The sequence below is a fragment of the Miniopterus natalensis genome, chromosome 12 (assembly GCF_054644295.1).
Source record: "Miniopterus natalensis isolate mMinNat1 chromosome 12, mMinNat1.hap1, whole genome shotgun sequence".
In the NCBI taxonomy this organism is placed as follows: domain Eukaryota; kingdom Metazoa; phylum Chordata; class Mammalia; order Chiroptera; family Miniopteridae; genus Miniopterus; species Miniopterus natalensis.
The window spans coordinates 9,218,592-9,235,151 of NC_142092.1; the positions used below are offsets into that span (position 1 = coordinate 9,218,592).

The window sequence follows — 16,560 nt, forward strand, 5'->3', positions numbered from 1 at the left end:
AACTGGGAAGAAAATTCATTAGACAGTAATGTGTAGAGATTTTTTTTTTACACCTAAATGAGAAGCCAGAAATGCACATAAAACATAAGAACTTCAAAAACATTTCTTAGACACAGACTATTATTAAATGCCCATGGATGTTTTTGATTTTCCGTTACATTAAAATACACAAAGGAACTTCATATTCTGAACATTTAAAAATAGCTCAATCTTAAAAAGAAGATATAAAGTATTATCAGCTGTGCCTTTTGTACATAATTAGCATGTGCCTGTGGAGGTATAATGACTTTTAATGTAATGATATTACTCATGATAAAAAGTTCAGATGGTAATAATTGGAGCTATAGCTGGGTGACACATTTAAAAATAATTCAAGATGACTCCACAGAAAGCATGCTATTTTAGTCCCTAGTAATCCCCCTTTTACTCATCAGTGAAAGCACCAATAAGAAATCCTTTTTAAAATGTTTCATTTTCCATTTTTATACACCAATAATGAACTATCAGAAAAAGAAACTAAGAAAGCAATCCCATTTACTGTTGCAACAACAACAAACAATGAGGTACCTAGGAATAAATTTAACCATGGAGGTAAAAGACCTGTACTTGAAAAACTATAGAACACTGAAGGAAGAAACTGAGGAAGATACAAGTAAGTGGAAGCTTATACCCTGTTCATGGATTGGAGGAATTAACATCATTAAAATGTCCATATTACCCACAGCAATCTATAGATTCAACGCAATTCCTATTAAAATACCAATGGCCTATTTCACAGATGTAGAACAAATACTCCAAAAATTTATATGGAACCAAAAAAGACCCCGAATAACTGCAGCAATCTTGAGAAAGGAGAACAAAGTTGGAGGGGTCACCATACCTGATATCAAACCATACTACAAGCCACTGTAATCAAAACAGCCTGGTATTGGCAGAAGAACAGACATATAGATCAATGGAAAAGAACATAGAGCCCAGAAATCAACCCACGCCTTTATGGTCAATTAATATTTGACAAAAGAGGCAAGAGTATACAATGGAGTAAAAACATTCTGTTCAGTAAATGGTGTTGGGAAAATTGGACAGCTACGTGCAAAAAAATGAAACTAGACCACCAACTTACACCACATACAAGAATAAATGCAAAATGGTTACAGGACTTAAATGTAAGTCACGAAACCATAAAAATCCTAGAAGAAGACTGTAGGCAGTAAAATCTCAGACATCTCTCATAACATTGTTGCCGATATATCTCCTAGGGCAAGAGAAACAGGAAAAAATAAACAAATAGGACTACATGAAACTAAAAACTTCTGCACAGCAAAAGAAACCATCAACAAAATGAAAAGAGAACCCACTGTATGAGAGAACATGTTTGCCAATGATACATCTGATAAGGGGTTAATTTCCAAAATATTTAAGGAACTTGTACAACTCAACACCAGGAAGACAATCCAATTTAAAAATGAACAAAGGACCTGAATAGACACTTCTCCAAAGAGGACATACCAGTGGCCAAGAGACATATAAAAAAAATGCTCAGTGTCACTAATCATCAGAGAGATGCAAATTAAAACCACAGTGAGGTCTCACCTCACACCTATTAGAATGGCTCCATCAATAAATCAGTAAACAACAGGTGCTGGTGAGGGTGTGGAGAAAAGGGAGCCCTAGTGCACTATTGCTGGGAATGCAGACTGGGGCAGCCATTGTGGAAAACAGTATGAAGTTTCCTCAAAAAATTAAAAGTGTAACTGCCTTTTGACACCAATTTGAAGAATATATGCACCCCTGTGTTCATAGCAGCGTTATTTACAATAGCCAAGATCAGGAAACAGCCAACTGCCCATCAGTAGATGAGTGGATAGAAAACTGGTACATTTATACAATGAAACACTAAACGGCTATAAAAAGAAGGGAGCTCTTACCTTTTTGACAGCATGGATGGACCTGGAGATTATTGTGCTAAGAGAAATAAGCCAGTCAGAGAAAGACAAATACCACATGATCTCACTTATATGTGGAAACGAATGAACAAAATAAACTGATGAACACACAGGCATGGATATATGGAACAGACTGACAGATGTCAGAGAGGAGGTGGGTGGGGCAGACTGGATGAAGGAAGGTGAAGGAATTAGACAAAAAACATGCATGCACAGCCCATAGACACAGACAGCAGTGTGGTGAGGGCCAGAGGGAGGGGAGGGCGGGGGTCTGGATGGAGGTGGGCAAAGTGGGGGAAAAGAGGGAACATCTGTAATAGGGTCGACAATAAAAAAAATGTTTCCTTTTCCCCCTATCTTACAGATTTGATGTGTGCTCAGTTTCCTTTATTGCTTGCCTGGCCACTGTGAAGGTACTCACCTTTGCCCTTTTTTTGAGATGGCTCAAGATTCAGTAGGCCTTTCTTCTGATTATCAGTTTTGGATGCAGAAGCTTTCTGTATGGGGCCAGGCCTCCACTTTGGAAACCCAGCAAGACATCTGCCATCACCTACCTCAGTTCCAGGAGTTCCTGAGGCAGATATATGAAGCCTTGAAAAAGATGGTAAATTTTGGACCAAAATTAATGAAGTTATTTTGTGACAGCAGGGACTCTTTACTGGATTTCACCAAGTCTGAATTTGATCCAAGGTCAGGAATTTGTGGTATTGACCTAATGTATTGAAAGAGTAGAAAGACAAATTTTACCCGTAGGTAATACAGACAAGAATTGATTTTCTTGTCTCTGATTCATTATGACTTCAGTCTTTTCTTCTTGATTAGTTATATTGTCACATAAGACTTCCTGACCAGATTGTTTTTAATAAAAAAAGACTTGGGCACTAGTTGGGATTCTTTTAAAGGCCTCTGCATCTCTTAAATTGAAGAGTTTGCTGAAATGCTTACCTTTTCCTCAACCCTAATTTAAAATGGACTCTACCAAGAGATGATAAATACTAAGATCTCTTCTTATAAATATTTTAAGTGGTCTTTTCTGGTGAATCTTAAGATTTGGAATGTATTTACAATTGTCATATAATTTATTGTATTAAAATTTAATATATTTTCATTTTGGTATGATTTACTTTTATTCTAATAAATATGTTTATGAATTAACATATTTTCATATTATCAAAATATTATTTGTTTTATGCTGATTGTCTAACTTCAAGATGAAAAGCAAAATTGTGATTTAACATAGACGAATACTCTTGTGTTATATTTTTATTCCCATAAGCAAAGAAGCAAGCATGAAACTTGAAGAATAATTCATGTCAATGATATGAGTTCATATGTCTTTAGACACTATAAGGAGAGATGCAGCCTGTGTGAACAACCAATGCTAATTTTAAAATTGTTTTTGTAATAAGACTTTTGTAACTTGACCTTGAAGTGGTCCCAGGAAATCTAAGACTGGCCTCGGTACTGAGCCAGTGTGAGGGATTTATTGCTGCAGCAGTAGGAAATGCCTTTCATTTCACCCTGTGTGCACATTACCTCAGTTTGGTCTTATTTTCTAACTTTCTCTGAAAGGTAAAGGAGTGGGATAAGGGCCAGTTGTACAGCACATGTATATTTTTAAATCTTAAACTGTTTTCTATTTAGTTGGTCTATTTTTGTCTCAGGTTTTAGGTTGTTGTAGACTGAGTCTGATGCCATTTAGCATATAGTAATCAAAATAGTAATAAACACAGATATAGATCTTTATGCTTTGGCTGCTTTTATTTCTTTTTACAAGTTCCAGAGTTCTTGTTCCCCTAAACCTCTTTGAACTACTCCTTCTGGAGCTGAGTTAGGAACATCTTTTATTATGTTAGAATAAAACTCCAGGATAAAGATAAGAGATTATAAAGATATTAATCACCCATAATGTCTTTTCACTATTATGCGGTCTTTGTTATTTTTAAATAAAGTGCCGTTTCCTGACTCAGTATGAGTAAAAGGAAGTTAATTTTGTAACAAAATTGATTTTACCTAAATGTGCTGTACATCTTAGTTTTGGTGACCTGGTTTACGGATGAAGGAAGGTGGTTGCTTGTTAAACTTTACTTGAATAACTTACTGAAAGGTCTTTTCTAATCCTGTTTTTCGTACTTTTTTAAAATGCATATTAAACAAGAAGCATCCAAGGTTCCTCCAACCATAGTGTCCGTTCAGTCTTTCTGAGTTGTATAGGGCCCTTTTACTGACCAAAGCATAATTTTCTTTTACAGGATTCAAGTACAGTCATTGAAAGGTTCCCCACAATTGGTCAACTGTTGGCAAAAACTTGCTGGAATCCTTTTATCTTAGCATATGGTAAGACTCCAAGGCATGTTTTCTCAAAACACAAACTTCTAATGATAATTTTAATCTTTGCATTGTTTAACAAAATACAGAACTTTAAATTATAAATCTGTGTTCTGTATTTCATGAAGCAACTTTTTACTTATTTATTTATTTATTTATTTTGTTCAAAATATTACAAATGTCCCTTTTTCTCCCCATTGACCCCTTCCATCCCACCTAACCCTCCTCCCCAATCCCTCACCACACCATTGTTTGTGTCCTTGGGTTATGCATATATGCACATAAATTCTTTGGTTAATCTCTCTCCATCTCCCCCACCCACCCCCACCTTCCCTCTGAGATTCATCAGTCTGATCCATGCTTCCATGCCCTTGAATCTATTCTGTTCATCAGTTTATTAAGTTCTTTAGATTCTACATATAAGTAAGATCATGTAATGTTTGTCTTTCTCTGCCTGGCTTATTTTGCTTAGCATAATATTCTCCAGGTCCATCCATACTGTCCCAAAGGGTAAGAGTTCCTTCTTTACAGCTGCATAGTATTCCATGGTATAAATGTCCCACAGCTTTTTTATCACTCATCTATTGATGGGCACTTGGGCTGTTTCCAGATCTTAGCTATTGTAAATTGGGCTGCTATGAACATAGGGGTGCATATATTCTTTCTGATTAGTGTTTCAGGATTCTTAGGATATATTCCTAGAAGTGGGATCTCTGGGTCAAAAGGCAGCTCCATTTTCAATTTTTTGAGGAACTTCCATACTGTTTTCCACAGTGGCTGCCCCAGTCTGCATTCCCACCAGCAGTGTACTAGCATTCCCCTTTCCCCACACCCTCGCCAGCACATGTCATTTGTTGATTTGTTGATGGAGCCATTCTGACAGGTGTGAAGTGATACCTCATTGTGGTTTTAATTTGCATCTGTCTGATGATTAGCAACGTTGAACATTTTTTCATATGTCTCTTGGCCACCTGTAGGTCCTCTTTGGAGAAGTGTCTATTCAGGTCCTTTGTTCATTTTTAAATTGGATTGTTTGTCTTCCTCTTGTTGAGTTGTATGAGTTCTTTGTACACTTTGGTAATTAGCCCCATATCAGATACATCCTTGGCAAATATGTTTTGTCAAACCATGGGGTTCCTTTGTATTTTTGAGGCTGTTTTCTTTTGCTGTGCAGAAGCTTTTGAGTTTGCTGTAGTCCCATTTGTTTATTTTTTCTGTTGTTTCTCGTGCCCTAGGAGATGTATCAGTGAAAATTCCATGACATGAGATGTCTGTGACTTTCATGCCTATGTTTTCTTCCAGGATTTTTATGGATTTGAGACTTACATTTAAGTCTTTTATCCATTTTTAGTTTATTTTTGTGTATGGTGAAAGTTGGTGGTCTAGTTTCATTTTTTTGCATGTAGCTGTCCAATTTTCCCAGCACCATTTATTGAAGAGACTTTACTCCATTGTATGCTCTTGCCTCCTTTGTCAAATACTGACTGACTATAATGGAGTGGGTCTATTTCTGGGTTCTCTGTTCTGTTCCATTGATCTGTATGTCTGTTGTTGTACCAATACCAGGCTATTTTGATTACAGTGGCTTTGTAGTACAGTTTGATATCTGGTAAAGTGATCCTTCCTGCTCTGTTGTTCTTTCTCAAGATGGCTGCAGCTATATGTGGTCTTTTTTGGTTCCATACAAATTTTTAATTTTTAAAGTGTATCTTTATTGATTTCAGAGAGAGGAAGGGAGAGGGAGAGAGAGAGAGATAGAAACATCAGTGATGAGAATCATTGATCAGCTGCCTCCTGCACGGCCCTGAGTGGAGATCGAGCCTGCAACCTGGGCATGTGCCTTGACCGGTAATGGAACCGTGATCTCCTCGATCCTAGGTTGACATTCAACCGCTGAGCCACACTTGGCCAGGCTCCATATAAATTTTTGGAATATTTGTTCTAGCTCTGTGAAATATGCTGTTGGCATTTTAATAGGAATTGCATTGAATCTATAAATTATGAAGCAACTTTTTAAATGTATTTATTGCTCCATTACGAAATGGCATCCTTTGCTGTTGTTTTGATATTTTTGTATAGATAAACACACACATGCAGATCTGGAGGACATAGAATTCCTTGTGTTTGTTAGAGGGTGGAAACCCCCCATAATTATGATAACCTCATTTTTAATTCAGTGTAAAATGGTTATAATAATGAAATAATTATTTCACAGCTTCATATTAACTTCCATACTGTTTTCCATGTGTAAATTATTCTTCAGTCTGAATCCTGCATGACTCTACCGATATTTAGGGATGAAAGCTTGGTTTTACCAAAGGTGAAGAGGAATTTGGGGTGCACTGGGGCAGGTGTTCCTTTACTGATCTCCTGCCTACTTGTCCTGCCTCATTTTCTGTTTAATCCTCCACAACTACACCGCTTGTGTTACAGCCAGGTCAGATTACTAACTATGCCTGAGGCGCATGATGTTAGGGCCTGTGACGTGCAATTCTTGTTGCCTTATCTGTTCTCATCTCTCCTCCTCATAAACTTTTTAAATCACCTTGTTGAGGCTGAGTTTGGAACCTCTTATAGTGTCTCCAGAGCCACCAGCACTTCCCTTAATTATAACACTACACTGTTTTATAATTGTTGGTTTGCCTGTCTGATGTCCTGGAAGACTAGATGTCTCTGTCATCCTAGGGCCTATGGTAGGGTGGAGAAGATGCATCTGAAGGTGCAAGGTTGAGGTTTATTTCCTCAATTTGACTATATTATTAGCTAATGTAATATTTACTTTTCATACTTTTTAGTCAAAGACATTGTGTAGCATGATACCAGCATTTGGTCCTGAGCATACATGCATGGGTGCACGGAACACACTCAGACTCACTTCCTGTGACCCCCCCATCTGTTTCTCTTCCTCTCCACTTACGCCTCTTGCTTCTGCTTCCCTCTTGAGTTGATTCTTCCTCCCCCAGCCACTCAGCCTGTTAAGTTCTTGATCTAAAATGGCAAAGTCGTCATTGTACAGCCACCACTGTACTTGTCACACTTACCAGGGCCACACCTACCTGTCCTATATTTATATTTCAGCTGTGCCAGTGTTTCTCAAACATCTTTGACCAGAAAAACTTTTTTGTGCATGTGCATATGCATATATGCATACCTACATATACACTTATACACATAGATACATGTACATGCACACACATTTCATTAAAGAATGCTTATTTTTATTATGTGAAAACCATATTCACTATGCTATTTTAAAAATTATCTTCCTGACCCAAAACTGATTTCACAACCCATTGATGGGTTATGACCAAAAGTTTGAAAAATATTGAGCTAGGTTGATGATACTGATGGAAGGAAAAGGAAAAGACTGTTGAATTTCTTCCATTTAAAGGCACCACCTAGCCCGTCCGGGCGTGGCTTAGAGGTTGAGCGTCGACCAAGGTTCCAGGCGATCTGGGTTTGATTCCCAGTGAGGACACATGCCCAGGTTGCGGGCTGCAGCCAATCAGTGACTCTCTCATCATTGATGTTTCTATCTCTCTGTCTCCCCCTCCTTTCCTCTCTCTGAAATCAATAAAGATATATTTTAAAAAATAAATAAATAAAAAATAAATAAATAAGTAAAGGCATCACCTATTGTTAGATACTTCATTGATTGGATAACCATTTTTTAGAAAAAAATGCTATGCCCTTTAAGGGTACATGGTACATATAAGACATCCCTAATTCAGAATATTAAAATGTGGGAAAGGTTGTGTTACAGAATTGAAGAACTAGAGTGAGAGGCGTTGCTCACTTTGTGCTGAGCACTGGTCTCTGTGGATTGCATAGTGGATCTGAGTTCTTGATGATAGTCTTGCAGAAAAGGTAATTATGGATTAGAGTAAATAAGTCACTTTTTCCAGAATACAAAGCTAATAAGAGCCAGGAGCCCACTCTCTAAAGTCTACGTTGTTGTAATGATCTAAACCCCATGGATCACACCAGGTGGTTGAAGCATTCTAGTCCCAGCTTTACCACTGCCAGCTTCACCTGAATGTATATATTCACTGGACAGATATTTACGCAGTTGTTTTCTTTGTCTTTTGTGGGGGGTTTTGTTGTTGTTTGTTTGTATGCCAGGGCCTAGGAAAACATGATTCACAATTTCTGCTCACTTTCCAGACAAGGAGAAAAGAGACCAGAAGTTGGAACAAGGATCTGAAGGGAAGGAGAGTTTCTTTCACAGGGAAGCTCATGCTATGACTGACTCTTGGAGGACAGTAGATGAGATGGGGTTTTCTAAGACAAGCCATGGAACTTTCTGGGTTTCTGATTCCTTATTTATAAAAGTGTGAGGTTGGATTAATTTTATTCCTATGGCCTTAAACTTGTATCAGTCTGTGATCTTTCCTTAGCACCTTGCCTTCATTACATTGGCCCCCTCTGACAACCAGAAACAAATTCTCCACCTCTTTCTGTTTCAATGTGTGTGTTGCCTTTTGAACTGCCCATTAAATGTCAGGTTCCTGTTGAGGTGTACGTTTGATTCTGAGCTCACAGAGAAGACTGACAGGCATAGAGGAACTTAATATGCGTTGTTTCACTGGCTGGGCATTTTATTTCAGTAAAGGGTCTTTTTTTTTTACAATTATATAATATCAAAATTACTTTTTAAATACAGTAAAAGTAAATAATTTCCATCAAGGAAATAAGTCTCTTATAAGGTTAAGTGAGAACAGGAGCAGAAACAAGGAAAATAAGAAGGAAGAGGTATTTGGAAATGAAGACACCAGAAAGAGAAGAGACAGAGTAGACAGTAACAGAAAGGGAGAGCACCTTGTATTCAGTGGTGCTCTCTGCATAAATTACTGCCTTTACCCCCTGAGAATCCTTGATTCTAGCCCTGCCCTCAAAATTAAACGTAAAGCTGTAACCTCTCTTACTCACTACTTGCTGTCTGTTGCTGTGTAACAGTTTGTCCCCAAACTTGGCAGCTTAAAACAGTTAATATTTATTGTCTCAAAATATGCTACCTTTATACTTTTAAGCTATAGAATTAAAGTTGAAAGAATTAACTTAGCTTTTATTTGAAATTTCAGTTCAAGATATCAAAAAATAAAACACTAGGTGGCAAATATATGTTGGTATATTCCTTTCCCTTCTACTCTTTTTCAGAATCCAAATTTGCACTAAGATCTGCTGTCAGTGACTGCCCCCATGATGAACCCCAGGCAGTTTCCCATCTCACTTAATTGCTTGGCTGGATGCTCGGTGCCATCCCCTGTACTGTGCATGTAGCATTCATGAATAATAAGTGATGGCTTGCATCTGTAAATTCCTAAAACAAAGTAATCTCCTTAGCTGTACATTTCAGTGTATTTCAGTGCATTGACTCTGGCAAAGGAAGTCATCTCCTAAAGGTTGGGTGAAAGTTTCTTTGGCTTTTCTTTTTCTTTCTTTCTTGTTAATCCTCACCTGAGGATATTTTTTCCCATTGATTTTTAGAGAGAGTGGAAGGGAGAGAGAGAGAGAAAGAGAGAGAGAGAGAGAGACTTCTATGTGAGATAGACAACTTCAGTTGGTTTCCTCCACACACACCCAGCCCAGGCAGGGATTGAACCTGCAACCCTGATATGCGCCCTTGACCAGAAATCGAACCCACGACCCTTTGGTGCATGGGATGATGCTCTAACCACTGAGCAACACTGGCCAGGGCTTTTCTTTTTCTTTTTGAGAGAAAAATAAATATACTTGTTGAACTAAATGTGTGGAATCTCTCAATACCTGGGAGAAAATCCCATCTTTTGTATTCTTTTAGACTTAAGCTCTATAAATGAACATTTCCTTTTTCTTTTTCCTTTTTTGATATTGAATGTCTAAGTTTTGGAAATGCTTTCCATCAGGTTGCATTCTTTTTTAACCCGGGAAGCTGCTTGTGCAAGCTTGTCACGGGATTGGTTCCTATCGGGTGTTCTGCCCCCGTATGGTTTGGGACCTCCAGGCTTTTGACTCGTACGGGAAAGAATTCAAGAACAAGTCTGAGTGAGAGCGAAAGCAAGTTTTATTAGATAGAGAAAGAAAGAGGTCAGACTGTGGGGTTCTTGGAGACAGGATCAGGGGTTGAACCCAGGATTGGCTGCCGCCACCCACTGCCCCTCTAGCTGCAAAGCCTCACAGGGTATGACCGTGAAAGAAGTGAAAATACCTGTCTGAGTGGATGCGAGCGAACTTGTGAGTTGTGCCCTGTGCTCAGTTAGTTCCTGGGATTTTATGTGTTTTCAGTTTCTGAACTTTGTGGCACCAAATTCAGTTTTTGCCTTCTGGTTGGGAGGGGGCCTTGTCGCTAACATGGTCCCTCCTGGAAGTGTCATGGTGTTTGTTCCCCTGAGGTCCCCCTTCTACTTGTGATGTCAATTTCATTATAATGATGATATAATGGACTTTGGGGTTGGTCTCTGGTCAACTTTTCCTCCATCTTGGATTGATCTGGTTTTAGCCAGTCCTTGTTGATGACATCATGACTTCTGTGACTCCAGCAGGCGTTTTCTGCCATAAGCTGCTTCCCTTTGATCATGTGTGGAGGTCCCCACCTGAGGAGAGGACCTCGCTGGCACTTACTGGCCTGTGATGTCTGCTCCTGCTTCCTCATTCCACTTGTTGGGAGTTTTTCCTAACTTCTCTCTTTCCTGTCTAAAGCTTATCATTGGATGTGTCTGTCATTTGTCACATGAAGATGGAATTTCTTCTAATATTTAAAGCATAAAACATACAATAGCCACATTTTTAATCAGTGGCATTGGTTCACCTGAAGAACCCTAGGGTACTTAGAGGTTAAATTATATAATTTTTGAAATAAATTGATCTTAGGCAAGCTCATAAAAACTAGGGGAAAAAGTGAATGTGAATGTCCCTTCGAATAACTCCTGATAAGTTTGTTTAGAGATGTTAGTTATTAGGAGACCATAAGCATATGTATATATATTTATGGGTAAAAAATGGTTTTAAAAAATACTGTGTCTTTTGGTGTGTGGTTAAAAATGCGGTGGTCGCTTTGTGTAGTTTGTCTTTTCCTTGTTTCTTATTAATGAACCCCATACAGAAACTGTGTTTATGAGATTGCAGAAGATAGAAGGTAAAGGGTGAGGAGAAGCTGAGTTTTTTACACCAAAATATGCCTTTTGGAATATTGATTATTTTAAGCTGATTACTTTTAATTAACAAAAGACTTAGAAAAAAAACTTGGACCTTCCCCCCAGCTACTAAAAGAATTTAGATAGAGAACCTGCTCCAGGAAGGAAGCTATTTTCATAAATAGCTACAGTTTAATAAAAACTAAGTGTGATAGGGAGGAACCTACTAAGGCCCTTTGGTCAAGGTCCTCTCTGTGTCCCATTGTTAAAGATAACCCAGCAAACAGTTATTTACCAAACATTTGCTCTTCCATCTCCATGTGAATTGTCTTCCTGCCCTTTAAAGTCCAAGACCATAGTTGCCACCCCCTCTCCTTAGCTGAAGATGGCACATAAGCCTTAATTGCCCGACTTCTCCCGTCCCATATTCTTGTGGAACCCCACATGTACATATATAATAAATTTTGTCATTTTTCTCCTGTTAATCTGTCTTATGTTAATTTGATTACTAGTCCAGACAGAAGAATTTAGAAGGGTAGAAGGAAAATTTATTTTCCTGCCCCCACAGGGGCATAAGGTGGTCTGCAGAGGCTTGATTCCAGGTGCTGGGCTTCCTCAGCCTCACCTCCATGGCCTGGTGATCAAGTCCACAGTTGCTTGGCTCTTGTTCAGGTAACTGACTTCTTCAGTCTTTAGGCCTTGTTTTGCTTTTCAGTCCTGTTACAAAATTTTCAGCTCAAATGGACTCAGTTTTCAAAATAAGATTTCAAAGTTCAGTATTTTCATCACATATTTAGTAAAGTTTTACATTTTAGAGTAAAGAATTAGGAGCATGTTAAGATGCTTCTATTTTATCCAAACCATTTGGTATTAAACAATTTTTTGTTGAATTTGTTTTTAGAAAGGGAGGGTGTTTTGGCAAATTAGAAAATTAAAAGGTTAAGTCTGAAATATTGAGTGCTGCCTATAACAATTATGTTGCCTTAAAAAGGTTGACTATTAAAGGTTTGAAATGAGAAGTAAAGAACTGATCTTGAGAAAAGCCCAGTTCTTTTAGTTCTTTCCATCATTCTCTTTTGGCTTTAAAAGTTGCAGCTGTAACAGAAAGGGAACTGACCACACAAGGGCTGAGTATACGTGATCCCAAACCCACAAGAAGGAAAAACCCCACAAAGTTGTTTCACACGTGGTTCTGGATGCTTGGCCTGTGAACTTAATAGTTTGAGATTTTCCTAAAATATAATAAACATGTTTCCTGTAAATAGTGTTTTAAATTTTTTAATACTGATTATCTTTCCCTTTTATTTGATTAAACCTACTCATTTTAGTTTTTTTTCTTGCAGATGAAAGCCAAAAAATTCTAATATGGTGCTTATGTTGTCTGATTAACAAAGAACCACAGAATTCTGGAGAATCGAAACTTAACTCCTGGACACGGGTAAGGGAGTAAATCTTGCCCTGTACTGCTTTGAATTAAATTGATTGTTTAAAGGTGTTGCTCTGACAGTCCAGTTCTAGGATGTTTTAGAAACATTTCAACATACCCTTTTCTGTTCCATCGTCTTGCTGAGTGTAAAGTTATTCAAGAGATTTCATTTCTGTTTGTGAATTCTGTAAGATGTCGATCTTTAGGGTGAACTTTCCTATGCCTACAAAACCCAGTGTTGAGTGGTTTTGAAACATTACTTTCAGGTAATTTAAAAGAATGTACTCTATTTCCCTTTAGCAATTGCTGTCCTTCAAAAAATTGTTTCTCCCTACCAATCTAGTTTAAATACTGTAATTATGTAATTCCTCTCCAGGTACTTCTCTACCTCTCTCAGAATCTATTCTGTAACAGAACTAAAATTCAGAAATTCCCTGGGAACAGTAGTCTTTATTTTGTGTCCCCAAGTTGGTATCCAGGCCATTGTGCTCAGACTAGCACCTGGTGCTGGTTGGCTGCTGTTGCTCACACTGTCAAATTGGTTACCCAGCTGTGCTGGTCCAGGTAGCTGGTTGCTCCCTGCATTCCCCATGTCTGTTTCTGCTTCCTCTTGAAGGGCAGGCACAAGTTGCAGAATATTGTGAGGCTGGGCTGTGACTGCCCTCACCACCGGCAATTTGGCTGTTCTTTTCTTACTCCCCACTGTCCTGCCGCCATAACCCCAAGGACTCGCTGATGCCTGTCAGACTCCACTTAGTATGCATATGGTTCATATTACTGCTTGGTATTATGAAATCACCCACCCAGATTAATGCACCTGGTTTTGTCTATCAACTTGACTGTGATATAATTTCGTTCACTGGTTTTTTACTGTCCTTTGTTTAATACAAAATTGCCGACATTGATGACAAAGACAATATTTTTAATTTCCTGTTATATTCAAAGAAGCATAGAAGGGAGAGGGACAGTAGAAGTGAAAAGGATTGGGTGAGGGAAGGAAATAAAGCAAAATTTAATTGGAAGGAAAATTAATGTAAAGAATGGAAGAAAGGAACTGATAAGTGGAATTAGGGATGAAATGGTATGAAAAACAAGGTTATAGAATATCATTTAGCCTTTAAGGTTTTAAGTTGTTGCTGCTGTTGAGTATTTGATACTTTAATGATTATTTAGCATATATTTTTCTATTCCCTACCTCAGTACATCCTGACATAGACCATCTAATTAAAGTTTTTTTCAGGATGATTGGGGTTAACTTTCTTTATTTCACTCATGACTCTGTGAGCCCATTTAAAAATTTCTAGCCTTGCATTTTATTCTGTGGATTTCTCTTATTTAATGTTGTGTCTGTTTATCAATAAGTACTTATTAAGCATAACACAGGGAGATAAAGTAAAAACACTTTATTCCTACCTTCAGAGAATTCACAAACTGGCCAGAGCACCCAGGGGCAGTACAACTGGGTTATTAGTAGACAAGTAAATAGGCATGGTGGTCACTCAGAGGAGGAACACTTGCTCAGACTTGCTCAGGTTTGGAGACATTTCCTGGGGGAGGTGATATGTTAGCTGAGTTTTGAAGGATGACTAGGAGAGCAAGGATAGAGTTTTAAGAGTTTTAATTGCTGTCAGCAGAAAGAGAGTGTGCAAAGAAAACCTGGTGGTGAGAAAGCAAATGTTGCATTCAGGGGACTGCAGGTACTTAGACACCCTTGAGGTTGGGATTTTATAGGGTTGACAACAAAGCATAAAGCCAACAGACAGGTAAGCACCAAGAGTTATGTATGATTATAAGAAGTTTCTGTGTTATCTTGAAGGCAGTGAGGAAACCACCAAAGTATTTTGAACAGAGAAATCATGTGACCAGGTGTGACTTTTAGAAACTTAACAGCCAAAGGAAATTGATTTGGAAGGTGACAAGGATAGTACTTTGGAAGCTAATGTAGTGATAAATGTGTGAGAAATTGTGAGGATCTGAATGAAATGGATAACAGGGTCCAGATTTATGATATTAACAAGGTAAATATCCAAAAGATGTAATGGCAGATCAAGTGCAGATGTACTTAGATGTAGGTACAGTTGAAAATGCCATTCTCTGAAGAGCGAGCTGATTTGCAGATGAAGGGTGTACAGTCATCAGTGTATACGAATAGTGGAAGCCTTGGGTGAGAGTGAGATCACCTAGGGAGAGTCCCTGGAGAGGGCCTCAGGACAGCCTCGAGAGGCACTAGCATTTAAGGAGTGGGTGGAAAGTAAGGTCCACTGCAGACTGAAAGTGGGGCATCAGAGAAGTAGAAGGAGATAAGTAGCCGCAGCCTTTCAAGATGGAACGAGAAGCCGTCATTCTAATAATCTAATGCTAAGTGCAGCACTGTCCAGTAGACATAAAATAATACATAGATAATTTTAAATTTTCCAGTAGCTGCTTTAAAAAACATAAACAGGTGAAATTAATTTTAATAATTTTATTTAAGCAAATATATCCAAAATACTATTATTTCAACATATAATTAATATAAAAATTATTAATAAGATTATTTGATAACCTTTTTTTATACCAAGTCATTGAAATCCAGTGTGTATGTTACATTTACATCTACATTACATGTTAATTCTGACGCTACATTTTCATCAGAAATTCTTGATCTGTATTTAGATTTTATAAAATATACAGTTTAAAAAGTAGGTTCACATACACAAATTATTCCAAAGAAACCTATAACTGTCAGTTTTTTAAATTTAAATTTCAAAAATTAAAAATTCACTTCCTTTATTGTTTGTACTCAATATATTTGAAGTGCTCGGTAGCCACATGTGGATAGTCATCACTGTATTGGGCAGGGCAGCTGTAGAGCACAAAGCAAGTTAAGGATTGAATAGCGCTAATTGGATTTAGCCACTAGGAGAAATGACCTTGGTGAGAATAGGTTAACGGGAGACTGAGCCAAGTAGCCTGATTGCTACAGGTTGAGAAAAGATGGGGAGATAAGGAAGTGGAGATGATAAATATTGGTTACTCTTTCAAGAAATTTCAAAGAGAAGAAGGGAGAGAGGAAGTGGTAGTCAGACCAGATCATAGAACTGAGTTGATTAAAATTGAGAAAAACCTGAATGGTGTTCTGAGAAGAAAGTACTGGTAGGAAGAGGTTAAGGACAGGAGATTGGGAAAACGGTTTTCCTTCTCACTGTACTAGACAAGCCTGTAATACTAACTGATAAAAAAGATACCTAGAATAAGATTAATTGTTTAAGTATTAGCAATCTAAAGCTAATTATATATACCTACCTACGTAATCATATAATGTTGACCATAAGTGCAGCAAGACAGACTATACTTGTTGGTTTATTATTAATCAGTTGTATATCTTGGGTATACTTTTGGTACATGTCTTGGTTATAGTTTCTTTTACCTTAGAAATGATACTTTCTCCATAAAAGTTTTAGAGTGACATATTACACACTAAGGATGTTTAACTTGTTATGCAATAGCCTTCTGAAAATTATATAACAAGCCATATTTTAGTATTTGTTAGTTTTATTTAATGAGCATTTATTTAGTGCCTGGTATATGCAATACCATCCTAATTGTGCTAATAAAATCTTGGCTTATTCTGTGTTCCTAGAGTATTACAAGTGTGACTGAAATGGCCTGAGTGAAACACCAAGAATTTCTTCTATAAATTCTAAAATTTATTAAAAATTCAGATTAATTATTCAATTTGAAAATGTTAGGCCAAGTTGTATTTTTA

The 16,560-nt window shown here is 37.7% G+C and overlaps 1 protein-coding gene across 7 annotated transcripts in view; it reads left to right on the plus strand.

Moving 5' to 3' along the window:
* The window catches only part of FANCC (FA complementation group C), a 222,828-nt gene that overhangs the window by 93,718 nt on the left and 112,550 nt on the right, over window positions 1-16,560 (plus strand). For 6 of the 7 annotated variants that reach the window (XM_087822607.1, XM_087822608.1, XM_087822612.1 and 3 more), the window contains 3 exons: window positions 2,311-2,550; window positions 4,199-4,283; window positions 12,730-12,824. In XM_087822607.1, coding sequence (XP_087678733.1) covers window positions 2,386-2,550; window positions 4,199-4,283; window positions 12,730-12,824 — 345 coding nt within the window. In that variant the 5' untranslated portion in view covers window positions 2,311-2,385. Of the gene's footprint in view, window positions 1-2,042; window positions 2,101-2,310; window positions 2,551-4,198; window positions 4,284-12,729; window positions 12,825-16,560 lie in introns of those variants that run through there. The other variant, XM_087822611.1, reaches the window with a different exon arrangement.